Source organism: Tyto alba, unplaced genomic scaffold (genome assembly GCF_018691265.1).
Source record: "Tyto alba isolate M040663 unplaced genomic scaffold, T.alba_DEE_v4.0 Super-Scaffold_6, whole genome shotgun sequence".
NCBI classification, from domain to species: Eukaryota; Metazoa; Chordata; class Aves; order Strigiformes; family Tytonidae; genus Tyto; species Tyto alba.
The window spans coordinates 15747338-15774844 of record NW_024881327.1 but is presented as its reverse complement, the minus strand read 5'-3'; the positions used below and the strand labels follow the sequence as shown (position 1 = coordinate 15774844).

The following is a 27507-nucleotide window of genomic DNA, read 5'->3' as shown; positions in this document are numbered from 1 at the left end:
ATGGTGATGATTTTGTTAAATACTGTTCTTTAAAGCTATTCATGAAAACAAAATGTCTCTTAAAAAAGAAAGATCAGATACGGTTTATGAGCAGAGCAGTTAGAGATTAACAAAGTTTGGAGGAGGTAGACAGGGGAAGGGAAAAACTTTTAAGCAAATAATGACTGTAAGTCTACTATTTTTGTCATTTAAATTAAATCTAGTAAGTTGCCAGTTGTGAGGTGAAAGATATTCTTTCCACAGTCTGTGGTACTCTTGATGCTGTGTATTACTTCTGGGGACATTAATGAAGAAATAATATAGTAGAGAAGTGTGGGGTTTCACTTCATACCTTAAAAAGAGAGGGAAGTCTGTGACTTCACAGTATAAACCCTTGTTAATTCAAGCATTCAATAAAACTATTTGGAAAATGGTTCAAGAAGCTGAAGCCTACCAGTTCTGGTCAGGAACTTGAGATGGAGTACACCGATGAGCTCTGTGCCAAGGAGTTTCCACAGCTCTTGGCAGGTCCCTGACAAAGCAAACCAAGTAATGATTGTGTGGCTCAGGTAGGGCTGAAATTATTCCAACAGCAGCTTCTCTTCACCCGATGTACCAAGTCAGGAGATGACCTAGCATCATCAGTATTTTTCATAAGAGTGGCAGGGCAAACACAGTGGAAAATGAACATGCTTAGTTTTGTTGGAGGAAGACTTTGGACAAGCTTTTGCCACGCTTTTGCCACGATCTGTAGTACCAAAATATCATCTCTGTAGCATAGTAACCTTTCCTAGCAGGGAGGTAACACAAACAAAGGCCCTGTGCATATGATGAGGCATGCATGGTTAAATGAGCTACTTTGAGCTCAAGTACACTGTGCTATGCCTTGTTTGCTTTGATGGAAACCTCCTTACTGGTTCCGCAGGCTGTGATAAAAGGAAATCAGCTGTGCTGAAATAAAGAGCAAAACCCCAAACTTTCTGGAGCTTGAATATACATCGAACTGAATTACAATACTTGTGTGTTTAAAGGTGGATTGATTCTTGGATATGCATCTTCAAAAAGGAAAAATGCCCCAAACAACCAAACCTCCCTCTCCACACACACGCACACACACACATATGATTTTTCAGATTAGGTGGCCAGTAATGGGCTGCATAGAACTAGTTACACTTGGAGTGCTAGCTGGATTTTGGAGAGTAATAACTTGTGTGTCCTGTTGTCCTGTCCCGTTCCTAACCGCCGCCCCCCGCCCCCCCCCCCCCCAAGCCACAGTAGTTTATTGCATTGTAATAAAAATGTGCAAATTAGACTTTAGTGTTCAGAAGATACACAGTGACATGTTTTCAAAACCAAATTAGATGAAACTCACTTAGGCCTTTGCAGCTCCCTTTGAGATTGTGTGCGTGGAGGATGACAGGAACTAGTTCTGTTAAGTCTTATGCAATACAGTATAAGATTGTGAAAAATACAGCACTCTTGTGATAAAGTACAATTGAGATGGCTAATCGTATTTTTAGTATGTTTTAACGTATGTGAAAGAGGAGGGAAAAGCAGGGTAAGAGAGGTGGATCCTGCAGTCTTTTTAGACACATACTGCTGGAAAAGTGTTAAGTGAATGGAAAAGAGATATGCTTTCTTCCATGTCAGAACTGGAACGAGATTAATGGACTCGGAGAATTCTGGTCTGACATAGAGCCCTTTTTTTATTCTGACATCTACAACAGTCTACAAGGAGCTGGTTTTAACAAGTACAGAAAAATGCTTTTGTGTATCCGGTCATAACATGCTGTAGGGGAAAAAACAAAGTTATTCCTAATGCAGAAGTAGTTATTGATCTCTATTGACTCTATTTATAATTTTATTTACCTTTAAGCTATTTTCTTTTTACACTAGAATGTTTTGGGGTTTTGGTCATGTGTGTACAATGTATTAATAATGCAACTTTTAGCTACTTTTACAAGGAAATACTGTAGGACTTTCTGGAAAGCTGTAGTTAAGTCAGGAAAAGCAGCCATTCTACTTTGTTTAGTATCTGTTGCGTTTCAAATATGAGAAGACTATAAAAAAGTGTGGAAGCAAGTTTAAATATTGTTTCAGCTCTCCAGTGGTATTTCAAAGGAACAGTTAGCAAAATGGGAGGGCTGGGAACTGCTATTATCTTTCTAATTTGTTCTATGCTGGAAAACTTATTTTTAAAAATAGGTTATTAAATTGGAAACCAAGGTGTTCTGTACCTTTCTGATTGTGTTTTGGAGACCTTCATAACAGGGCGAGCATTTTGTACCTGATCAAAAATTGCTCCTTAGGGTAAGGAGGAGACTAGCATCTATCCCTCACTTGACCACTTACTTGCAATGTCTGCCTGGGTTTAATTTGTTTGTACAGGCACTTTTTGTGAAATGGGGAGGGCTTATGAAAGGCTTACCTTCTCCCTTGAGTTTTCTGGTGACAAAAGAGGGTATATCAATACTTCAAACCTGGAGCTACCCACTGGCTGCCCATAGAACATGAGAGACTCTTGTGTTCTCTCAGAGCAATATTGCTTCTGGAGATAATAGCTTTGCTGAAGATACTCTCTGAACAGAGGCAAGGTTGCTGTAATGATTTGGGTCAAAATGAAGGTAGCTTGTAGTGAGGAGTTTCTTTTGGTATGCACTTCGGGTATAATACACATCATTTTAGAAGGATCTGAAGGATCCAAATTGTCTGGGGTACTCATAGCCCCAAGATGCATTTCTTTTTACACATTCCCTCAGAAGCTTGTTCAAACGGAGTAGGTATTTCTAATGGTAATGTGCTTTTGGGGGTTTGTGCTTGAATTATATTGATAGAGTTAGTATAGTTTAGAAGCCTTGCAGCTGTTCAGTGTGTTTGCTAGGTACAATCCTTGAGACTTCTGAGAGCATGTAGATTAGTGTCCATTACCCTTTGAATTAATCTGGAATCCTTCATTTGAGGTGGTGAGACTTTAAGACGAATTCTTTCCTCAAACTTTTACAAAGTTGGTTTGATTCCTTAGGGCGACACTCTCGGAAGTGACTGATTGTTCACATCTGCACAATTTAACATTGCTTGTCAGCAAACCTAGCAAAGCATTTTTAATTTCTCAGCTGTGCATGATGTGGGATTTCTTTGTGTGAGAAGGAAATAGAGGTTGGTACAGCCCTTGGTAGTTCTTTCTAGTTCTGTATAGCTTTAGATAAAATCTGTAATCAGTATAGGTTTTACTTGTGTGCGTGAACACTCATACAAACACAGGCACGTGGGTATTTGTAACTGTAATTCACTCCTTTATTATTAAACGTCAGAGTGTGTAACAAGGGAGTCATCAGTATGTCTTGACACCACTATGGTATCCGTTATTTGCTCAGTGGATTGTCTATTAAATACAAAACACATTAGTGTTTTGTTTAGAATAATTGTGCACAGATAGGTACTATAAATATTTCATGTCCATGTGCAGTCTCTGCCCACCTTACAGGTACTTCTGCATTCGCTGCAGATGGTGCAGGGTAACAAGTTATAAATCACTTCAAGAGGCGTAATAATTGTAATATTTGCAATTATTTTGAATTGTGCAAAGCTGAAGGTATTAAAAAACAAAACCCCAAAACACAACAAAAGCTCTTGATTTTGAAAATGTGTAGGGCAGATTTCTCAGTTTGGGCTACCTCTGTACATCTTAAAGGTGCTTCCTTTTATACTGTTCCCCAGAGTAACTGTTGCCTTGGTCACAGCATATTCAGAGAAGAGATGATGAGGTACTGGCTATGCGAATCGTCACATACCTTTCAGGTCAGCATATATTTCTGATTCCATCTTCCAGTTAATGGTATTATGTACCCTTTTTTAATGCCATTCTCATGTATGGTCAAAACTAGGTGAGCTTTGCCCTTTCTTTGAACAACAAACCACATTGCAAAGGCATTCATCCTCTTACCAAGGAAAGAACCGTAACAAGCCTTGACAAAGATGATTTGAAGTGCTGGTCTGGTGAGTAAGTATCAGGCATCTGCAGGATCCTCGCTGGACGCTCAGCTGAGAGATGTAGCAAATATTTTGCTCCTTCCGTGATGTTTTCACCCAGCCTATTGAGGGTTGCATCAGGGCATTTGTCAGCACACAGCGTTGCCTCAGAGATTTTGCTGCATGTGTATCAAATCACAGGTCGAGTTCACAACACAGTGAGGCCTTGCCAGGGGTTTTGAATATGTGGTATATCAGAAGTTTGCCTTTAAAACAGAGTGAAAGATGGGACAACTCTAAAACTTACATTTTCTAAATTTTGGATGACTTGGGAATTACCAGGTTTTATGTTGGTATTTTTACTCCATTTGATTTTAGAGGCCAGCTGTACACCAGAGGTCTCAGACACTGTTTTGTGTAGGAGAAATAAAAAGTGTGTGAGGGCTAATTTTGTTGTTTTAGGGTTTCATAAGTCTTTATTAAAACTGCATGAGTACATACAAAGTTGAAAGAAACAGCAGAAGGTCTTCTGTGTGTGGTTACAGATCTGTTTCAGGAGGTGTTAGGCACCCAAACTCTTTTCCCTACTATTGTTTCCCCCCCCCCCCCCCGCTTGTTTTCCCACTGTTTGCTCAGGCTGTGAAATTTTCTTTCCCCCTGAGCTTCTTTGACCTTCCTGCTGCCTCTCTTGCACTGGTGGGGAGATATGCATGAAGCAAGAACCAGTGAATTCTCTGGCCTCGTGCTGCCTTGTGCCACCTTGTTTGAGTTGTGAAGTATGCCTTTTATCTGTGAGCCTTTATTATACGCTTGATGCAAACCCATTGTTCAGTGTGAGAAGCAACTGCAGTCTTGGAAAGATGCTTCTTTCATTTACAAGTAGCAGGAACTAGCCCCTTGATATTTGAATAAAAGCATTAATCAACCCCATATTCCACTTAAGTCAGAGTTGTTTTCCTTGATTCAAGATGATACACAGGAACGAAGTGATGCATCTAACAAACAGCGCAGCATTCTCCAAGAGAAAAAACAAGCAACATGTTCATAGATTGTATATGCTGGACGGCTTCTTGGTGTCGGTTGTGATTATGGCTAGTTTCTCTAGGTCAGCTTTGGCTTATGCTGCTTTCCTTCGTTGTGGTGATAACGTAGTAGGCCAGCTATATTAGTTAGATCAGTAATGCCAGTATAATTATATTTCAGATGGATAAATTCCTGTTTCACGCTAAGGTCATTTAATAACAAAATTCTGATGAACCTTGAAGATAAACTCATCTCTTGGTAATACAGTCAGTGCATGGTCTTGAGAGATTAAGAACTAGTGAAAATGTGTAGGCTAGTTTTATCGTTTGAAATGCATTGGTGAATGGATTTGGTTTTGTATTTCAGTGAGAAATATCGTGTGTGACTTCTCCTTTGGCTAATAGTGCTTACTTTCATGTATAAGCAGAAATCTTACAGAAAACCTGACTTGAGATCCTTGCTCGAGCACTTGAATCCTATTTGCCACTTTTGTTTTTTACTGTTCCTTCTGTGGAAAACATCTTGATTGTATTTGTCCTAACATTCAATGCTAATAATAGCTTCTATAACTGTATGCATGCTGCAGTCCTGCCATGCTGCAGCAATAACTTGCACAGTTGTCCCTCCATTCTCCTCCTCTCTTAATCTTGTAACCATACCTGCATTCCAGGCTAATTAAAACTTTTCAGTTCAAGGAGGAGTAAAATTTCTCACCTTCTGGGAAGGTGCATTAACACCCTGTTACTTCTTCCTGAAGGAAAAGACAATTTCCTTAGCTTCTCTTGAAAACGTAACTGCTTAGCATGAAACAAATTTTCAGACTCCCGAGGACCAGAGAAAAGTTGCTGATGCAGGAGAGGAATGCTGCTGTCAAAATTCCTGACCTCAGGACAGATGAGGCCATTTTTTATGCCTAGTGACCACCAAATGTCAAATGTGGAAGCGAATTTAGGAGCAGGAGGCATGAGTTTAGTTTCCCCACTGCCTGGTGCCTCCATCAGCCTAGGTTGCAGCAGCACATTTCCTCTCCTCCTGTCTGATCCAGGGTTTTTGAATCATTTTTGGAAGAGTATTTTGGGCTTGGTCAGGGTGTGGGAGAAACCTCAGCTTGGACAGGTCTATAGCTGAGTTGTTCACCAAGAGAAGAGGAGATGGTACTGAGCTAAGGTCTCTTGGCCACAGCACTTCACTGAGTAAAGTGAGCTGGATGATTGAAATCTCTTTTGATCTTGATTTGAAGTGACCAACCTGTTCTGCACTAAGGGATTTGAGACGTGAGGTGTGACCGAAAGGGCCTCCCTCCACCTCACCGTTATCAGATGATAGAGTCCTCTCTTGGTTTCTCTGTAACTGTGCTCATTCGCTGGCTTTTTTGGAAAGGTGCTGGAAGTCCTGTTGTGCTGTGCGGATCTCCACGCAGGCATCCTTCACATAGCCACCCTGCCCCACGCACGCCCGTGGATGGCAGAACTGAGTGCCCCAGTGCTGGTCTCTCTGTGGGTGTAGTCATCAGCAAGTGAAGATTAAATTGCTTGCCCGTAGCAGATCTGTGAATAAAGCACAGGTTCTCTGATTCTCTCATAGCCTCATAAAGCTGCTTTTTTAAACTCCAATATTCTGCTTAAGAACAGGATATTTCAGAGAGGATCAGCAAAATGGTAAATTTAGACAGATTTATTTTTATCCAACACATTTATTACGCAGCAATTGAGATTTGATGGAAGATATGGTTTGCAAAAAATATAAAAGCATCTTTAATGCAAATCCTCCTTTTATTTATTAAATATCCTTTTAAATACAGGACTAGAAACTTATACTGAGAGCTTTGAAACTCTGTTGCTGCCACATATACCCAGATAAAACCCAAAACAACAGTTTAAAAAAAGAAAAAACAAACAAAACCAAACCAGAACAACCTTATTAAAGTACATAATGGCCCAATCAACAAAAAATTGCCTTTTAAAACTTCTAGGTTTTTTTCTTTTTTTTTTTTTAAATAATCTTGCATGTCTTATTTTTAAAATAAAAACAACTTTCTACAGCAGTCTGGGTTAGTTGATGGAAATAAATATGCCTCAGAGATCAGTCCAAGGCAGAATTTCCATGCAGACACTCTGTGGTGTAAGTGCTGGTAGAGGCGAGCCATGAAAACCAAACAAAAATACGAGGGATGATTCACAGCCACGTTACCTCAGATTAATGCCAGTGTCACTGGGTTTGGTTAGTTTTATTTAGACATCGAGAGCAGGCTGAACCCTTTTTCAGAGCTCAGTGTGGTCCATTAATGCTGGATTAGAAAGAACATTTGTTTAATGGCATTACAGCAGCACAGCATGGTGGCAAATGTGGTCCATAATCTTTAGTATTGATCTATGCGAACTGTAATAATGTCACAAGAAAATTATTTCTTCGAGTGTTTTGGGAGAAGAACAAGTTGTCGCTGGAAATTGGTTCATACAGTGTACTGGAAGTGTTCCAATTCTTTTCATAGGGAGTGAAAGGCACTGTCGCTTACATGGCCCGTGGAGGGGCTTGAGTAGCCTTTGCTTTCTGAAAATGAAGGGCTGAATTTCCCTGTTAAACATTCTGGTTTGAACTGGGGTATTGGTTTGAAGTGGCAAGGATAATCTCTGATATTGGGCAAGATGAAACTAATTGTGCTGAGTTGATTAAAGTTAAATTCCAGCAGAAGCCAGTCGTTTAAAATATCTTTGGCTTTTTAGTAAAGACTATGGTGGGGTTTTCTTGTTTTGTTTTTTGTTCGTTTTGTTTTGTTTTGTTTTTCTCCTTCTTGTGTGTGTGTGTCTTTTTTTTTTTTTTTTTTTTTTTGTAATATGACTCTATGTAGCATGATGTGTATGATCCCAAATCCTAATCTAGACAAAGCCAAACCATGCTGTGAAGGCTGTTGCTATCTAGCTGTTAAACTGCAGAGGAAAAACAATATGAACAATTATTAGTACCTTTTTATGTTGCTGTTTTTTCCAGGTATGTGACCTGACCCCTAAACAAGAAAGGGCTGTTGTTGGATCACTAATAGGTGTAACCTGGCAAAAATTACTTTTCCTACTTATTCAGGTGCACTTTTTTTATGCCTATCCTGTGTTTCCTGTCTATTGATTATGGCTAAACAAGCAGAATTCAGTTTTAGTGTAATTCTGAAATGATATTTTTCACACTAATACGTGTAGAGCTTGGCCAGTTCCTCATACAGCATAAACGCAGTGTTGGTCAGTATAGATTAATTTGTGCAGAAGTATGCTGATTTAAAACTTCCATCAAAGGCAAAAATGCTACTAAAACAAGCAAAGCCATTCAGAAGTAAAAAAAAAAAAAAAAAAAAAAAGAGAAGACAAACCAACCACAAACAAAACCTAAAACCAAAAAAACCCATCAACTGCTCTTTCCAGCTATTTTTAAGGTTAATTTGGCTCCTGCTGCACTTAGTTCATACACATATTTATATTTGTAAGGCTTTAATTTATACAGCTTTGGCCTTGTCTGACTGAGTTATGAAGTGCTGGTGTAGATCTGCTACTTAGTGCATGTCTCATCAGCAGCAAAATAATAGGTTAACATTTACATATCTGCATGATTTTTGGATTTAGTTCACATGGAATAGTTTAGACATTAATGTTTTAAAAGTTCTTCACATCCTGATATTTATTGGCCTAGGTAAGGTGTTTGGATTTTTTGTTTGTTTGTTTTCCCCAAGGTTTTCTTTAAAAAAAAAAAAAAAAAAAAAAGTCCAACCTAAAACTTAAATTATTCAAAGATGCTACTTGCAATTCCTTTGGTCAGTGTTAGCATCTTAGAGCCTGGAAGACCCAGGCAGTGAAATACGGAGCTTTGTTAGTGTCACTATGTCTTGGTCTTTCCCTGTAGTCTCTTTGGGCAAGGTATTGATTGCTAGATGCCAAAATGTCTTAAATTTGAGATGTAATTTTTTTTTTTTTTTTTTTTTTTTTAATAATAATTACCTTGTAGGGCAAGCAGGAACTTCAGTTTCCTCTGCCTGGTGAATAGCTTCTTGACTTGTAGCAGCAAGAGGTAAACTAGTGCTTTTTGTTCCAGGAAGCAACTACTGCAGACTGACATTTAAGCAGAGCAACTTCTGTAACATAACATTTAAGCAGTGTTAGAAAACAGAATATCTGCAAATAAAGGTTGCTTTACCTGCACTTCCTCATCTCCCCTTCTAGGACTCGTTTTAACAAATTTGTGTGACTGATGCCTGACTGCACAGTGGTCAGTTTTTGGAAGCTAAATCCTTGTTGTGTTTAAACTTTGCCCTGATGGAATAGCTTTGGAAAAGGAAGGATGTTTGCTTTTCTGTCCTTTCACTTGTCACTGGAGACTTTGAGGTAAATCTCAAAGCAAAGCTGATTTCTGACCAAACTTGGTACCCCATTTTGCTCAAAAGGTGTGAGAGGGTCTCAACTAAGACTTCAGTTTCTAGGTGAGGAATTGTCTGCAGTGCCCCTTTTGGCTACATTGCTAAATAAGAGACTGAAATATGGTAGTGTCAACTGACTGAAGTAGGTTGAACCAGAAAGAAGAAAATGGTGCCATAAATCTGGATTGACACCTAAACGTTATTCAGATCCTAGGATCAATTATTTTTTTCCCAATAGATCAAAATAATTTCACATGCAATCACTTCCTATTTGCTTCAAATTAGGAATGATAGTGAACTCTTTCTGTAGAAAATAAATTATACATAACTCAAGTATTTTGGGGGATGGAGGAGTGTGCCTGATTCCTTATCTAAATCTTGGAAGACCTTTGGTATTTTCCATTGTTACAGGGCTTTTTCCCCTTGACTTTGTTTTCTCCAAATGAATTGTTCCTATAAAGGAATTTAAACTCTGAATAATTATTGTTCTCTGTTCCAAAAGCTAATAAAAACAAAGCTCAACAGTATGCAGTTGGAGGCCTATGGAAAAACGTGGGTGTAACACACAAAGTAGAAAAACAAACTTTGCTGATGAGGCCAGGAGGCTACGATCACATTTTCTAGTTTTAACTGTATGTGTTGGTCCTAACTGGGAATGTTTCCTGTTAAACTGAATTTTTCCTCTCTATTTTATGTTGTAGTTGATTTTTTTTTATCCATAAACTGTGGACAGGAGGGGATAATAAATGTCAAAGATACTTGCGTATGATCTCAAACACTAGGAAAGCTTGTATTTTTGTAATATTTTATAGGAACGAATGTTGCTTTGTGCTCTATAAGACTGGTAGAAGTTGTTTGCTTATTCTAGTAGTTGGCCAAAAGATACTCTGGGAATGAGGTTAGTAAATAACCATGTACCCTACAATTTGAGATTTCAAACAGACCTTTTTCTTTGAATTACGAGACTTTTCTTTCATGTGACTCTCTTAAAGTGTACCTCCTCCCCTTCCCCTTTCTAACCTGTATTTCTTCCGAGGTTCTCAGGGTATGCTCTCTGATGTGTCTGTCGTCTGTGAATATTCTTCTGTAAAAGTTTTGCTGTCATTACTTTTCTCAGACTTGTTGAAAAACAGAAGAACAATTTTATTGCTGATCGGTTGATAATGATTGAAGATTAGAGTTGGATTTGGCTGGTTATGGTAATCCAAATTTATGTGTGTTACTGATAGCAATGCTTTAATTTATTGTAAAAGTGTTCAGAGCAGTTGGGGTGGATACATGTCAGTCATTTCATGAGACGAAAATCAAACCACCAAGGGAATTTTGTGTGTTTATCCAGGCCTTTGTGTTTTATTCCTCTTCATGTAAGCCCAGAGTAAGAATAGTGTGTCACTGCTCTAACCATCTTGAAGAACTCGTTTATGTAAATTTTTCTTTAAGGTTTTTAAGGTTTCATGTGCTGAATATAAAGAACATCAAATCCTCTATTGATGGGTGGTGATGTGTTGTTTTTTTTTTTTTTTAATCGATTTTTGTGTGCATGTGGTCACTTAAGGTGGCATAGCTACTTATGGTTGTTTTTTTCAAGTGTAATTTGACCTGAGTTTATGAGGAGATTGGTTATGTTCTTTTAAAGAGATGAAGAAAGGTATTGCTATATACTTCTCTTACTGTTAGTTGCTGTATATTCTGGAGAAGGTCAGTTATGTCATGAAAAGACCATAGTAATTCCTGAAGTGATGGGAAGGGTTAATATTGTGGCCTTTAATCCTTTGAGAACAGGTAAATTTGTTGGAAAGACGCTGTTAGAAATTCAGATTTGAGGACACTGAAATACTCTCTTACCTTATGTGTTGGGTTTGTGTGGCAAGGCTTTGGTAGCGGGGTGGTTACGGGGATGGCTTCTGTGAGAAGCTGTTAGAAACTTCCCTCGTGTCCGACAGAGCCAACGCCAGCCAGCTCCAAGATGGTCCCACAGCTGGCCGCGGCCGAGCCCGGGAGCAGTGGTGGTAGCACCAGAGCAGAGATTCCCCTGGTGAAGACCGTGGTGAGGCAGGCTGTGCCCCTGCAGCCCGTGGAGGTTAATGGTGGAGCAGATCCCCACCTGCAGCCCGTGGAGGGCCTCGTGCCAGAGCAGGTGGACGCCCTTGGAAGAGGCTGTGACCCTGTGGGAAGCCCACGCTGGAGCAGGTTTGCTGGTAGGAGTTGTGACCCCGGGGGGGACCCGCGCTGGAGTGGTCTGTGCCTGAAGGGCTGCACCCCATGGAATGGACCCACGCTGGAGCGGTTCATGAAGAACTGCAGCCCGTGGGAAGGACTCACATTGGAGAAGTTCGTGGAGGACTGTTTCCTGTGGGAGGGACCCCACACTGGAGCAGGGAAGAGCATGAGGAGTCCCTGCTGAGGGGGAAGGAGTGACAGAAACAATGTGTGATCAATTGACTGCAGCCCCCATTCCCCGTCCCCTCTGTGTTGGTGAGGGAAGGAGGTAGAGAATTCGGGAGTGAAGTCAAGACCAGGAGGAAGGGAGGGGTGAGGGGAAAGTGTTTTAAGATTTCGTTTTATTTCTAATTATCCTACTCTGATTTTGACTGGTAATAAATTAAACTAATTTATCCAAGTCGAGTCTGTTTTGCCCGAGACAGTAATTGCTGAGTGATCTCCCTGTCCTTATCTTGACCCATAAGCCTTTCATTATATTTCTCTCCCCTCTCCAGCTGAGGAGGGGGAGTGATAGAGCGGCTTCGGTGGCCACCTGGTATCCAGCCTGGGTCAACCCACCACACCTTAGCTGGGTAATGCAACAGAAATGACAGGATTTCAGTCCTGTTCTGTGGTTCCACCTTGACAATGACTTTTGGTGCCCTTTCCCTCTGCTGTGCCACTCATCTGTTTGCAAAAAGATCCTTGTATGCTCATTGAAATGGCAGAGGTAGTTGAGACAAGATCATCCTATCAAAAACATATCCGCATCATTGAGAGGTAATGAAATAGCTCTTGGCACAGTGTGCCGTCCTGGCTTTGCAGCCAGTTGGGTACAGCCTTCTCTTGCGAAGTAACAAGGTGCTACAGGGGGTAAGACTTAATCTTCCCTTTGTGAGTTTGAGGCTCAACCTGTGTAAAAGTGTTTTGTGTAGAGAATTTGCTTCACTTAGGTATCACAGGCTTATGCTACATGAGGATTCCTTGCAGTGTGCTCAAATGGGTTGGCTTAGTGTGGGGTATGTCCCGCGAGGAGTGGAGGGGTGAAGTGTACTGATTAGAAGGCCACGTAAAGTGCCTTAGCATCTCAAAACAACTTGTCAATATGTTGGGGATGCTACATGGTTGAAGGAACCCTTCCTTTTACAAACACTTTCATAGTGTAGCTTCTGTCCAAAGTTAGGTGAGCTTCTCTGAGGCAAGTTTGTGTTCTCCAGTTCCAATTGAAATGTCAGAAGATACTAAAAATAGTAATCAGAGCTGGGATATTTGATGAGGTGTCTTTTGTTATTTTCTTTATTATTTCAAGCCTTCATACATCAAGAAATTATGTTAGCAGGGCTCACTTCAGTCTTCTGTGAAGCAGTTCCCTTGCTCATCTGTAGTACCTTCTGGTGATGACATCAAGGACTAGAATTGGTTAATGGCTGCAACGGCAATTAAGCAGCTCTGTTATGGTGGGGTTTATTGCTCTCAACTGTTCTTTGAGAGATATGCTCCCCCCAACACGTTACATGAAGAAGAGTCGGTGATCTTGGATAAATACTGACCATTTTTACCACTCCTGACTGCTAGCTCTATTGATAATGCTTATTTCTCAGTCACAGGTGTTACTGCCTTTTCTCAAGCGGCCTGTTTTCCATGCTGCCAGCTAAAGTATCTGTCAAAGGAGGAACTCCTTTCTGTTTCCTCTCTAAATTTGGTATATGTGGGCTTTGTTGAGGAATGACCCTCTTTGCTCCCAATTTGGTTTACAGGTGCTGTTACTCTAAGTTGACTTCCTGTAACAGCACCTTTTTGACGGACTCTTTCTTTATACAGTATTGACTAGCGTGCCCAGTGGAACCTTCAGCTTTCTGTGAAGGAACATACCTTGTTCTTGAGTGACATTGAATGAATTATGTCTTTAAACAAATACAGCTGTAAGCACTTCTGATTACACTGAAAGAGTTTCTTGGCCATTGGGAGAAATTAATGCTGAAACTCTATAGGAATCCTCATGGTTTCTTATTATTCTATATTATTGATTTATTTTCCAGATTTTATTTTCTGACACTTTTACCACTCAGTGAGCAGATTTAGTAAAAAACAGTGCTCAAATACATCATGTCTTAAAATGGCAGGAGAAAGCTTGGTCATTTAGAAAGAGGTTGCTAATTCTAGTGATGTTTCGGAGTCAGGAATAGCTTCCAGGCAAGCTTTGCATCACATGTGCCTACTCAAATGACAGCAGCTAATGTAAAATGAAACCTGATAGTTTTTGTTAGAAAACATTAGAACATGAGTTCCACTGAGGAAGATTTTGGTTTGAGTCTTATGCTGTCATGTAAATAGTTCCTTTTTTTTTTTTTTTACCAGATAGAGACATATTTTCCTGTCTATAATTCAAGTGGAACTAGTAAGAGCTTGCATGTGTTATGAATGCTATAGTACAGATTTTTATATTGAAAGTAAATACTGTTTTCTAAATAGCTCACCCTTCTGTATGCTCCTCCTGAAAAACAACTGCTAAGAAAAAAATGTGTATGTCAAGAAAAGATCCCAGTGATCCAATGTGTTTGAATGGTGAATTTGTCACCAGATAACTTGTGCAGGGAGATGAAAGCGTCGTCTACGTGCTACTGGAGGAAATCTGTGGAGGGGGGATCTTTGTCGCATAAGAACCTGATGTCCTGTGTGGCTTCGTGTTTTTGGTGGTGCCCTGTCCCTTTCCCACCGCTTTGGTGAGCCCTGCACTGCCCAGGAGGTTTCGTTCTGTTCCCCTCAGCAGCTGGGGATGGCAGTGACTCTTCCCTTCATTCCTGTCTGTCACCTGAAGTAATTAGTGTTCTTGAAAAAACTGTACTGGAACATGCTCAGAATTATGGAGTGCTAAACTATCACTATTAGGTCGAAAAGTTGATCTTTGCTTCTTTATATATCAGACCATAGCTTTGGTCAGACATGACACAGTACAGAAATGTGAAACTCTGATTAAATAGTAAATACTCCAGTATGGATGTTGTTCTCATTAAGCAGGAATGCCCAAGAATATGCACCATGTTGTAAAATGGAGGTAGATTTTTTTCAAAGTCAGCCTGCAAAAAGCTTTAGTTATCTACTCAAAATGTTTCTGGCTTTCAAAAATACAGTTTTCTTGGAGATTCTGAGATGATGGGAAAATTTTATGTATACTAAGTCTGAAGGCTATGAATAAGTAGATGTAAAAAAATAAAGCTGTGGAGTGACCTGACTTTTTTTTGAACATGTAGAGTAAGTGTCAACCCATTTAATAACTTCATAGAGCAGATGTTTCTCAAAATGCAGAATTGCAAATTGCCATTGGACAAATTCAATGCATTGGGTTACTGAGATGATGATAGGTGTTGGTGGGTTTTCCCTACAAATGAAGAAGAAAGCATTTATTTTTCATAGAAGTATGGTGTGCTACAAATAGTTACATACAGACGTATAGCATAAGTTGTATGAACTTACAGGACAAGCATTACAGAGGGAGATAATTTGCAAGGAACTTGAATACTGAAGAAAGATAGTTTTTCTTATGGGCAGCTTCCTCTTGAGAGTATTAATTTAGTGTACAGCTTCATTTTAAAATGAATAATATATAAACAAAATAATGCTTGCTTTGCTGCATGCTTGTATTTTATTTATATGTGCACACATGGTCCACTCTAATTAAGCACAGCTCTTTATGGTTTATTTATTTGTTCTAGAGAGGCTGCTTAATATTTGAGAGAAACAGTAACGATGTGTCTGACCTTTGCAGTGGCTGTGTTAACGGCAAGATGGGTTTTGCCAGAGCCTGCAAGAGCAGTAAAATAACAGGTTGATCTTTTTCTCCATTTGCTGCAACATGCTCAAGAGACCTGAAAGCACAAGAAAAAAACAAAACAAACAATAAGTGGTTAAAGAGTATTTTCTTGTGTTTTCAGATCTCGGGAGGATGCTACTGACAGGCTCAGGTGAAGGGTTAAAAACTTTGTATCTTTTATTCTTATTGTGGTCTGTGTTTTATTACCAAACCATCAGGGTAATATTTCATATGATGAATAGTTGGTTGTTTTTTTTGTTTGTTTGTTTGTTTGTTTTGTTTTTATTTTAATGCCAATACAAAGAAATAAATGTAAATGGAGGTGGAGACCTGTCCAGGTTTTAAGTTTAACAGAGTATGAATAAGTGTGCATGACTTTCTTGTATGGTGGTCTTGTAGTGGGATTTGTCACTAAACTCCCTAAAAATACATGTGGTATGTACATGCAGATTTTATTGCCTCTCCCCTTTTTATGGCCTTTGCTTAATACAGATTCCCACCTCTTTTTAAACAAACGTCCCCTGAGCCTGTGCCGTGATGGGGAGCTCAGTGCTGGCAGTTCAACTCCCAAGTCCTTCCTCCTCCCCCTTCTCCTGCCTCTCCCTGGTGGGCTCCTCTCCCAGCTCCCTGCTCATCCCCCTTGTGCGTGCTGGGTGCACTGCTTTTGTCTGATGAGGCTCTCGGTTTTATTTCTGATAAGGGCAGAACCGCTGGGAGAGAGAGTTACTTTTGCAAATGCTAATAGCATAGGTTTAAAAAAAGTGGAAAAAGAAAGCAGGTATGGAGGAGCTGATGGGTACCTGTGTATTCAGATGGTAACGTTGCTATATATAAAAAAGCAAAGGAAATGTTTGTTATATTTATGAAAGGATTTTGACTGATCCAGGCATTTGTGGGTGATACCAGTAAAGAACAATGCTTAACTGACTTCCACATGAACATTACCATTTCTTATGTTGTTCTTCCATGGAAGCTCTGTGTATGTGTACATACAAAATTAATATTCTCATAATGGAAGATCCAATTTGTGGTCTATTCAGTTGCCCATGTTTTTGCTAATTAATCATTAATCATCTGCTATTGGAACAGTATCTTTTCTTCTTTAATTAGCCACAGGTACATGTTTGTTAGACATCTGCCTGCAGAGCTCTTGTAGTTCTGCAGTGTATGCCATATTTTTCTCTTAATCAGTAGATAACGTTTCACAGCTTTTGTTTACTTGAGTGCTTGATCATTTACTCTGATTTGCTCTATCTTTATAAAATAAAAAATTTCCTTTCAGTGTACATACATCATACATGGTAGTTACCACAAAGTAATAGTATGCTGCATAGGTTTTTACACCGTGATGCCTTTGAGGAAGAACAGAGGCAGTTGTCTTGCAAAGGAATGCAAGCTAACGGGACATGCTTCTACCAGCCAAACTGATTGGAGAGAAGTAACAACTTTTCGTTCTCCTTCCTCCACGCAGGAAATGCAGAATCATTAGGACTAGCCAACATTCTGGGGGGTTTGGTTTTGTTTTTTTGTTTGTTTGGGGTTTTTTTGGGGTTTGGGTTTGGTTTTGGGGTTTGGGTTTGGTTTTGTTTGGTTTTTTTTGGGTTTTTTTTTTTTTTTTTTTGCAGAAGAAGGATGGAGGCTTGGAGAACCGCTGGGTTGTCATTCACTTTCCTTTTTCTTGCAATAGGCATTCTTTTTCTGTGTTGCATAATGAATTCTTTATAGCTCATGTATGTAGCTGTCTTGCCCTTCATGGCCTGCTGCAGATACGTGTGAAAGATTGAGAAAGCATGTAATCTCATTTTTGTGAGTGTCATGGTATAGGCTCAACTGCAATAGCTGTGAAAAATGGGATGCGGTTTTGGTCTTCAGTGGCCTACCCCTTAACATGGAAGTAACATTCAAAACATAAATTAATTAAAGCAGTCTGTCAGTTCTGGTCGACTGTGAGAGATCATCATGGATCTGTGGCAGGGCTTTCCAGGGCCAAGGGCTGTATTTTAAGATCATTGTTAGTTGTAGGTGTCATTGCTTCAGGAGATTCCTGGTGGTGTTAGGGATGTCATAAAATTTCACCTTCTCTCCTTTTTATCCCACTTTTAACTCTGGGAGCAGTTGGGCTTCAGTGTGTTGCAAAGACCTGTGTTCATTAGTCCCTACCAGACTGTTTCATTGAATGGACTGCTGGAGCTGTGGCAGCAGAAAGGGAAAAAAAACCAAAACAAAACAAAATTGAGCCAAAAAAAAAAAAAAAAAGGATGTTTTCTGAAGATGTTTGTATTTAAAATATCAGTGGAATATAACTGCACAAAGTGAAGAGTTCTTGGCTTGGGCTTGGAATGATGCGTGCGATTCCTGGGCCGTTTCTGAAGCACACTGACTGTGAAATGCGCAGCAAATTGAAGCTAACGGATACGTCGATCCGCCGCGTTAGGGTTTCGTGCCTCGCGATGTGGCAGGGCTGCCAGTAAGACCCTCCGCGGGAGACGAGGCCCTTTGGCAGGGACGGGCCCGCACTGCAGATGCGGCCAGCTGAGACCAGCCCTGCGGCCACCTCCTCTCCCTGCTCGGAGCTCCCGGACGGCCCGGCCCTCCCGCAGCTGTGGTGGGGATCAGTCCCGTTACCCCGTGGCGGTGCCTAACGCCGCTCGGACTGAACATGCGAGGGGAAGGGGGTTAAGCCAGGACAACGCTCCGGCCTCAGCCTGGCAGCTGGCGGCATCGCGTCCGACCCTGCTCGCTCCAGCTGGCTCCAGGAGAGCCGAGAGCAGGAGCATCCCAAAGTTTGCCGTGCGCCTCGGACCTTACGCGATGGCAGTTGGCGGCTGGCTGGTCGCTGCCAAGTTGCCAGGGCAACCCGCCTGTTCGTTTCTTTCCAACTTCAGTCCGGTGCAGCCTCTGCCCTGCCTTTGCTGGCGTGGTCTGCTCGGCACTCGGGCGCGCGCTGATGGGCTCTGAGCGTATGGTGTGTGGCTCACTGTTACTGACACACAGAAGGCGTCTTCTGTCCCCCCACCCCAAGTCGTTAGAGAGAGGTCTGTCTTGGATTTTAGCATTTTAATTGGAGTGTATCTGTGCATGTCCACGTGCAGAAATCAAATGCTGTGCTTGTTTGTGCGTTTTATGCTCTTAATGGAAGGGGGCATTATATCAATGTTCTCTAGTGCTACCAGAGCAGTTTAAGCTCCATTCCCTTCTTTCCCTGCTATTCCCGTGCTTTTTGGGGAGCTTGTTTGAATGGATCTACCTGTAAACATGGCCTAAATCTTCCTCTTGGTTTTTTAGAAGCATGAATTAGTTGTTCTTGCATGTGTGAATAATGTAGTCTGCAGGATACATGCAATTTAATGGTATCCTTGATAATCTATGTACAATTTAAACCACAGGTTACGATAGGCAGTAGAAAACTCACGTTAACACTGTTCTTCAGCAGAGATGTCTTTTAAAATACGTCATTATCAGTAACAGAGGCTTTGCTGTAAAAAGTGACCAGATATTTTTGATTTTTTTTTTCCACTCAGCTGTCCCATTTCCTCCAAGTCACCGGCTCACAGCTAAGGAAGTGTTTGATAATGATGGAAAACCTCGTGTGGATATCTTAAAGGCGCACCTCATGAAAGAAGGGAGACTGGAAGAGAGCGTTGCTTTGAGAATAGTAACAGAGGGAGCTTCAATTCTCCGCCAGGAAAAAAATTTGCTGGACATAGATGCACCAGTCACAGGTTAGTATGGAGTTAGGATGATGGAGGGGGGACGGTTGCTGGTTTGGGACCTGTTAAGTAATGCGTTAGTGTGTGTGGCTTCCTAAGGAGCTGAAAGGCACCTTGAAAATCATTTGTTCTCTCCAATACTGGATTCTCTCTTTTTCTGATACCATTAGGATAATGGAGGCCATCAAGAGTTTGTAAACTAGAGGAAGGAATCTCATCTGCTGAGCCCTTTCTGTTTCTAAGGCAGAGAACATTTTTAGTCCTTAGGAGATTAGAAGAACTTTCTTAAACTTCAAAAGTTATCTGGCCTTTTGCACCAGGTATTAATTCTATAATTTTATGGATGTCATTTACCATAGTAGCACTGTTCAGACAATGTTGGGCTCTGAAGGAACAATAGTGTCAGAGTAAATGGAAATTTTAATTAAATGCTAAGGAAAATAACGAGTACAGAAAAAAAAAAAATAGCAAAATCCCAGGTTGTGTTGCCTGGGGGATTAATGAATTGTGCTGGTTGCAGAACCCATCCTGCCCTTGACTATCAAACACTACCACCCACTCATTAATCCTCAGGAAATGCCTTATACTTTGAATTTCCTTCTCTAATTGTCTCCTGCCTCTGACTGCATTCTGAATGTATGAATGCATTTGCTTGCTTTAATGCGCCTCCTCCCCTGTTCTGTTGTTGTTATAGGATATGAATGCACTTTTGGCAATAAATCAATCTGTGGCACAGAGAGTTAGCTGTGGGGCAAACGATAACTAATTCCAGCCAGTTTAAACTATGAAACGAAACTATAAAACCTGGTTTAAGAAGGCAGGTCCTTTTGTCACTTTCGTTTCTGGAGAGTCCTACCAAAATTAAAAGAAATAGGTTCATCTGCTGCAGAAGCGTTACCCATCTTTATTATCAGTACTGTTAGCATTCACCAAAAACTACATAGAAGTAGCAAAACCTCAATTTTCAAGGAACCTTCTCTGAAACTGAAGAACATAGTGTCTGGCCTAAAATGATGCACAAGTTAGTACAGCTTGTAATTTTAAAAATGACATCCAAATAGGGGATTGTGGCTTGACCTGGAGATGTAATGTGTATCATCTTTTATGTAATAATTAGATTGTCATGCTGCCGTGCAATTCTGATAGAAAAGATGTCAATTGTGTTGCAGCTCATTGGTGAATAATGGGATCCCCCAAGTAGACTGAAAATAAAATTCTACAGACATTTTCTTTGACACTTCAGTATAAATGGATGAAGTCAGAGGTGCAATACCATTGTTCATAACTGAGTGGAAGACATGCAGAAATTCTAACTTTCTGTGGATTTTCTCTTTTTTTTTTTTGAGTGACTTTTTTCTGTTTGGTTGATTTTTTTTTTTTTTTTTTTTTTTAAATCCACTGGGGGAGGTAGTCTGTAGGAAGATGGATCTGGTGTGTTGTGTCCTGACTGATTTCCATAAGTCCATGTTTAATGTTCTCTTTCTCTCTCTCTTTCTCTCTCTCTCTCTCTCTCTCTCTCTCTCTCTTTCTCAAATTTTTCCCTTTAAATATTTTTCTTAAATGCTTTTGAAAGTATCAGAATTGTTTCGAATTATATTTTGGAGATTAATCTCCTGAAGGTTACCCCATTGTTTAACACTGGTATAATTTAAGTCTTTGATTCTTCTTTTCAGTTGAGCCTACATCTTGCTTTGTTCCTGCTTTTGAAATTATTCTCATGCAGTGATTGTGAAACTGCAGCATTCTTCAGGGTGGCTGGTAGCTACTCTCTTTTAAGCTAGCGTAGGAAAGCTGGGCTCCCGATGCTTGTTAGCAGGGTAGATGAGAAGTGCTAATGTTCTGTATGAACAAACACGAAAGCTGGAGTTACGAAAGTGATCATCAGAAGAAAGAAAAAAATAAATTGTGAGGGGGAGGTTGGGAAAGCTTGTGAGGCATGTTGTTGTGGGCCTGACAATTTTCTTTGTATGAGTAGTATGACAGCAGGTGACTGGATAAAGAGAATATCAATTGACTGATGATGTGATGAAAGTGCAAAGTATACAGGCAACCAAGAAATAACTATGGAGTAGAGGAGAGCTTTTTTCACATGTGCGGAAGAACAAACAAAACCACTGAGAGAGTGGAAAAGAAAATAAATTTTCTGTTTTAGACATGGCAAGCAGTCTTGTTGAAGAGTGACAGCCGGAAATCATTAATATGGGGTCCTCTGTGGAAGATGCATTCATCTTTTAGAAACATATCCCTGTAGCTGGTTAATGAGATGGTGATCATGAAAAAGCAGAGATGGAAGAGTGTAACTGAAGTAAGAGCACTGTGGATTAATACAGTGATATACTTGATATACTTGTTAAATAACATGAAAAGTTTTCTCTTAAAGCCTTGTGCAGCCATTGCTCATTTGGAAATTTCTCTTTTGTTTATTTTAAAGGGTGATATAACTGTCCTCAGAAAAAATATCAGAGTTCTGTTTATAAACAAAGTCATTTGAAATAAAGTGGATACATAGAAGACTTGGATTTGAGGGAGAGAAGATGTGTATAACGGGGGGAGGCATCCAAAGAGCCTAGTATGGAATGCACAATCCATTATTTTGCATTTATGTATAAAACTTACTCTGTGGATAGCTGGAAGCACCAATGTGATTGTCATTTTGGGTTAATACATTTTGCTTTCAAATTTGGTAAGTATTCTGAAGTATTGCTGATGAATTTTTTCACGCCCTTAGCTCAAATTCTCATTGTTTGCTACATACATACATGCGTGCATGCATAGTTTGCTACAGGTCTGGCTTAAACCCAAGGTGAACTATTCCTGCAGTTGTTGCGCAAGGCTGCTGTTTACTAGGTATGAATCTGAACAGAGCTTTAACTAAGAAGAGACTCCAACTCCTCTGCTATCAAGCCTCTTCTTGCACCTGGGAAGTGTAGAGGCAACTTTGTCGTGTCTTGTGAATGTGAGTTGGGAAGGACGGAGAGACTTGGGTTAAAAAAAGTGAGTGTATTGAGGGGAAGACTGAAAGTAGGGATAAAGAGTGGTGACAGGGGCAGCTCAACAGACAACAAGGAGGTGGTTGAGACTCGCCACTTGAAGACAAGAATGCGATAGAGGTGAAAAGCTCGGGATACAAGAAAATGGCTGAGAGGCCGAGTCAGAGGTTGACAGAGGATGACTGGGCAGGGAAAGTAGAAAGATGAGCAAGAGATTGACAGGGTATTGGGACCAGCTGGGCAACGGACCCAGTCTGGGAGGTGAAGAGGCGCGGGGTGGAGTGGGCCTGGCTGCAGAGCGACGGCTGTGGTGGCAGCCGTTACCAGTACAGGCCTGTCTCGTGACCGGCAGCGGGGGCTGCCACAAGGGTTGTGGGGTCATCTGTGCCGCCAGCGAGGGGAAGGAGCAAGCCAGGCACCCTGAGCTACCAGGATGCTTTCGAGTTGACTGCAGCACCATGGGGGATGGCCCTGCCAACCCTCCCCCAGCAGGGAATGGGCGGGCAGCACGGGGACAGGGAGCCACCTTCAACAGCAGGATTGTTCCCAGCTTCTTCATCTGTACCCTTTTCTCTTGGAGGCATGTGGTCTTCGTGTTAAGGTTGTGGGTTTAATGAGGTTGATCTACCACTAGACTACAGCTGTTCAGTGTTCAGAGGAAAGATGTCTATGGCAGCCTTAGAATTTCCAGTCCTGTTTTATGTTCATAAACAGTATAAGGACACATAGAGAATTTGGCTCATTTTTAATTGTTTGGGGATTTGTTTTTTTTTTTTTTTTTTTTTTGAGAAGGCTGGGGAAGTGGATCTCTGAACCTCCCTGATGGCAATATTTATTGAAGTCACACTCCAAAGAACAGTTGGGAATGCCAGATTTTGAATTGCCTGGGTAGCTTTATGTGGCCTTATTATAGAGGTTCATTACTATACAGAGTAGTTATGGGCAAGTGATGTACACTACCCTTTGCATGATGACTAATTACCTGCTTGCTTTTATGGTCCCTCACTTCCAGATCTAAAAATCTGCTGTTCTTAAGTGCTGAACACTCTTAACTGCATGCCAAGCATGTGTCCCTTTGACTTCAGTGCATGGGTAACTTTCTCTCTGTGTGAATATACGTGTATACCTCTGTATACTATAGAATTATCTATAAAATGTATGATACATTTTATAGCTTGCTTGGCTCCCAGTCTGTAGAATGGACCCTTTAGCTCACCTGTGTTTTGAAGGCAGTGATTCACGTGTCTTTTGAAGTGATGAGATGCTGTTATACTGAGTGGTGTTCAAAGTATGTGAGCAAGCTGATCATGCTGTCTTCAGAGTAAGGTTCGTAGAAGTTTTGTAACTAAAGCATATTTCAGACAAGTGAAAAGAACACAACTTAAAAGTTGTTCACTGCATGAGTATGCTTCATTCTGTTCACTGCATGGAAAAGAGCAGAAAGTGACCATGTAATTAAGGAATTTGTAGCATAATGTGTATGCAAGAGAGATTGTACATCCTAAATATGAAGTTGTTTGTGCAGTTTTTGTTGTCAACGTTTGTGGTGTTCACTTTCGTTACTAGGTGTATGATTTATTGACATTAATGGGCCTCAGTTGACTGGTCCTTTGCAAAGCAACCAAATGTGCACTTTTGGAATGTGATAAATTGTTGTTTTCCAACATCTGCAAAAGTTACCAGAGGTTAAACAGTGTTACTAATCTGGAGGGGCTGGGGTTAAAATACAAGAACCCAAAGGTGATACTGCAGAATTTGATTTCAACAGCAAAGTAGCTGATGACAACAGCCAATTCCAGCTTCGAAACTAGATGTAATTTTGAAGTTGGCCCTGTTTTGAGCAGAGCAGGTTGTGCTAGATGACCTTCCCACCTTAACTTTTCTGTGATTTTTAATTTATACCTCCTTAAATGACATACTTAACTACAAAGTAGACCTAAAACTCCAAGTGGTATGTTTGTCTAATACCTATCATTGTGTGCCTTTGCTTGTACCTTTTGGATTACTTTTCTTGAGGATATTGTTAGATTTGCAAACACTGAATGAAAATAACATGATATCTCTTGCACATATGACTGCACAAGTAAATAAGCTTGTAAGAGATCTGTGTTTGTGCTTTTAAGGTAAGCTTTTTTTTTGATGTTGATATCTATTTTAAAAATAATTAACATGTGCTCTGTTCCTTCTTGTAACGTTTGACATCTCTCATTTTGTGTACTCAGTGTGCAACCCTTTTAGTTAGTCTTTGCCTATCATTATTAACAAGAGTTTCCTCTAGTGAACTAAGAACACAAAAAACAGTCATATACATCTTTATAAATCTGTGCTTTTTTTGCATATGGTACTTACATGAACATTACCAAGGCAGCTGCCTGTGTACAGATGTTTTCAATTCTGTTTGTGTGGGTGCCACCACCAGCAGTGGTAATGACAACAGTTTCTGGCCTGGTGATAATAGACAGGCCGTCAGCAGGCACAGAGGGTGTCAGTCCCTCATTTAGAAAAAATGGAAAATAGGTAAAACAAGCATATACTCTTGTTGTAAACCTTCACATGCTTCATTGAGAAAGCCCTGACTCTGTGCTATTCTGTGTTCAAAGCTTTCTGAAATGCCAGGCGCATGCAGCTTGGTATGTGCAAATAGATAGGAGAGCACCAGATGAAGACAGAACAAAAGCTTATTGCTGCAGTGTAGCAAGTGTCTGAGTCTCTGCAGGTCTTTTCCTTGGCCCTATTATTTTCCCTACTAGTCCTGCTTTTTATAGCTCTCGTGTTTACAGATGTGGTAGCTGCAAGGAAACCACCGTTGCTTGCAGAGCCTTCCTTGCTATTCCCTTTGCATTGCATAATGTAAGGTAGAGTGTATATGTATTTCCAGTAGGTATATAAGTGCTAACCTCATGCATGCTAAGGGGGAATACACCCACGTGCAGTTTCATTGTAGTATCTTTGGGTAAAAAATTCCATTGGCTTGGTTGAATGTTGCAGCAGTGCGGAAATGTAACTTAAATACTTGAATTGCTTATAATGTTTGTATTGTAGTGAGCATGCTGAGAGTTTTTGTAATTTGAACTCTAAAGTGATAGGAGGGGAGAGATTGTAGGCATCTGGGGATAGCCTGTGTGGGAACAACTGTGACAACTCTGTTGACCTTCAGAAATCTCTGGTGCATTATAGGTCCATAAAAATTATAGAGAGAAAGCCCTTTCCTGCCAGTACGTGCCTTTATGATCTTTGAAGCTTCCAGATATTCTCTGGGTACATTATTCCATGGGATGGTACGGTCTCCTGGGCCTGAACATTTCCTTGTATTCCACATACATTTTTCCTTTGCCCAGTTTCTCTCATTTGGTAGTATTAAATAATATTAGTATGTTGCTAGTGCTGTGCAAGTTAAAACTTTGTAAAGATCGAGAATTTCTAGTGAAAATGATCAATGCTAAGGCAAGCTAATAAAAGTATTTATGCCCATACTATAGTAAAAAGGCAATAATGTTTAAAATTGCATTGAACTGTAGCACACATAAATTATCTGATGCATTGGAGAGTTGAACTTAAAATGTTCTTTCTGATTTATAACTTTGAAGCAGTTTTTGGACAGAATCCCAGCATGGAGACTAAACAAGATTGCTTATTATGGCCTACTAGTAGTGTACGATCTATTCATATTAGCACAACATCAAATTTTGTTAGAAATTAACATTTCAGTAAAAGCAATTTAGTTAAAACTTCTCTATTTCACACTTAAGTATTTGGATTTATACTCTAAACCTAATATACCGAGATTACTGTTGACAAAACTGTGGAATTTCCAGGACACTGTTATAATTAAAATATCTACCTAAGCATTCTGAAAAAAGCGTTTGCACGATCAAATTGTAAAACTTCATCCTGAGAGGCTGGTGTCTTCAGACTCCCAAGTATAAAAGCTTTAATGTTGGTTTGAAGTCTAGATGCCTGCAGCTTCTGAGGGTAAGTGTCAAACAGAAGAATTATTCTTTTCCCTTCTTTGCCATAATGCATTCATTAAAGTTATCTTTTAAAAGCATATTTAATATTGTTTGAGATACTGAGTGAGTGATGGGGTCTTTCCTCTGAACAAGGTGCTGGTGCAGTATGACACTTTGTTCTGTAATTCAACCAAGACATGGTATCTTTCGGTTGTAACTTCTTTAGCTGCTTTAACTGTATGGCTAGTCATTCTGAAAACATGTTGGTGTTTTGTTCGCTCTAGCCTTAAAATGTGTGAGTCCCAAATGTTCCTGGTATAACTGCATCAGTTTGAGTTTCTGCATTATACAGGTATACATTCCCTGTGTGGACCAGTAACACCTGAAAACCAGACACATTTCAGCAAATTATTCTCTCAGAATAAATTGCCTGCAGTTAATTCTCCTCCATCATTGGAGAATTAACTTTGGCTGCAGCGAAGTAAATGTTAGTTTGAAATAAACTTTGACTTGTTTCTTTCTTAATATCAATTCACAATCTCGTTTGCATAAATAATGACATTTCAACAGAACAGGTTGAAACCGTGGAAGAGGAAGAAAGGGGAAGTATCAACAGCATCATCTACTCTTACATCCTGTTTGAAAACAAATGGCAGTCCAATTCTTTTTACATGCCTGTATAAGGCAGATGTGTTCTTTGACTTAATAAATTAATTAGACTTTATTAAGAAGTATTTACCATCATTTTTTTAAATTATTTCCCTTTACATATCACTATTGAATATGTTAGTAAAATACAGAGAACCTACGTGTTAAACTACTGTTAAAAGTAATTTATGATATAAACATACTGTTGAACAGCTAAAGTGAACTTGATTGGTTCCTTTAATTAGATTGCTGATTAAAACTGACACTGCTTCAGCTATTTTGCATGCTTTATTGAGAACTCATAATACATCAAATCACTTGTGGCTTAAAAACTGGGATTTCTGAAAGAAGGTGAAGATGTAAGGCTGTATGTATTCAAATTTTTTTTATCTGTTCCTTCCCTAAATGCTTCTGTCAGTGCCAGATATAGATTGAAATATGCCTGCCTGCATCCCTGATAGAACAAAGTGATTGCGTCTTGTAGCTTAATTGAGCTGCTTCAGACATTAGCATCTGACGTTTTGGCAGAGCTGATGTTTTCTAGTAGCAGCTGCTTAAATCTATCATTATTGCCAAGGCAGTGGATACTACAGACAGTATTCTTTACAACTAGCTCACTTGTTCTTATAAATAATCCATCTATAGTTAACTTGCTTCAGTGCAAAAATCATAGTCACATAAGCGAAAGTGAAATCGTGGAGTCTGAGATGCCCTTCAGATACGGAGCTTAATTTGATGCTGTGAAATGGAGGATCAAATACGTATTGGGCTTCCAGTCAGCACAGAAATTGCATTGATCTAAAAAATACCCACCAGCAAAAATACAAAA

General features: G+C 40.0%; 1 protein-coding gene across 2 annotated transcripts in view; it reads left to right on the top strand.

Moving 5' to 3' along the window:
• Nucleotides 1–27507, top strand: part of PPP3CA (protein phosphatase 3 catalytic subunit alpha) — a 202103-nt gene that overhangs the window by 63899 nt on the left and 110697 nt on the right. For both annotated transcript variants that reach the window (XM_042807999.1, XM_042807998.1), the window contains exon 2: nt 18902–19102. In XM_042807999.1, coding sequence (XP_042663933.1) covers nt 18902–19102 — 201 coding nt within the window. The remainder of the gene's footprint in view (nt 1–18901; nt 19103–27507) is intronic.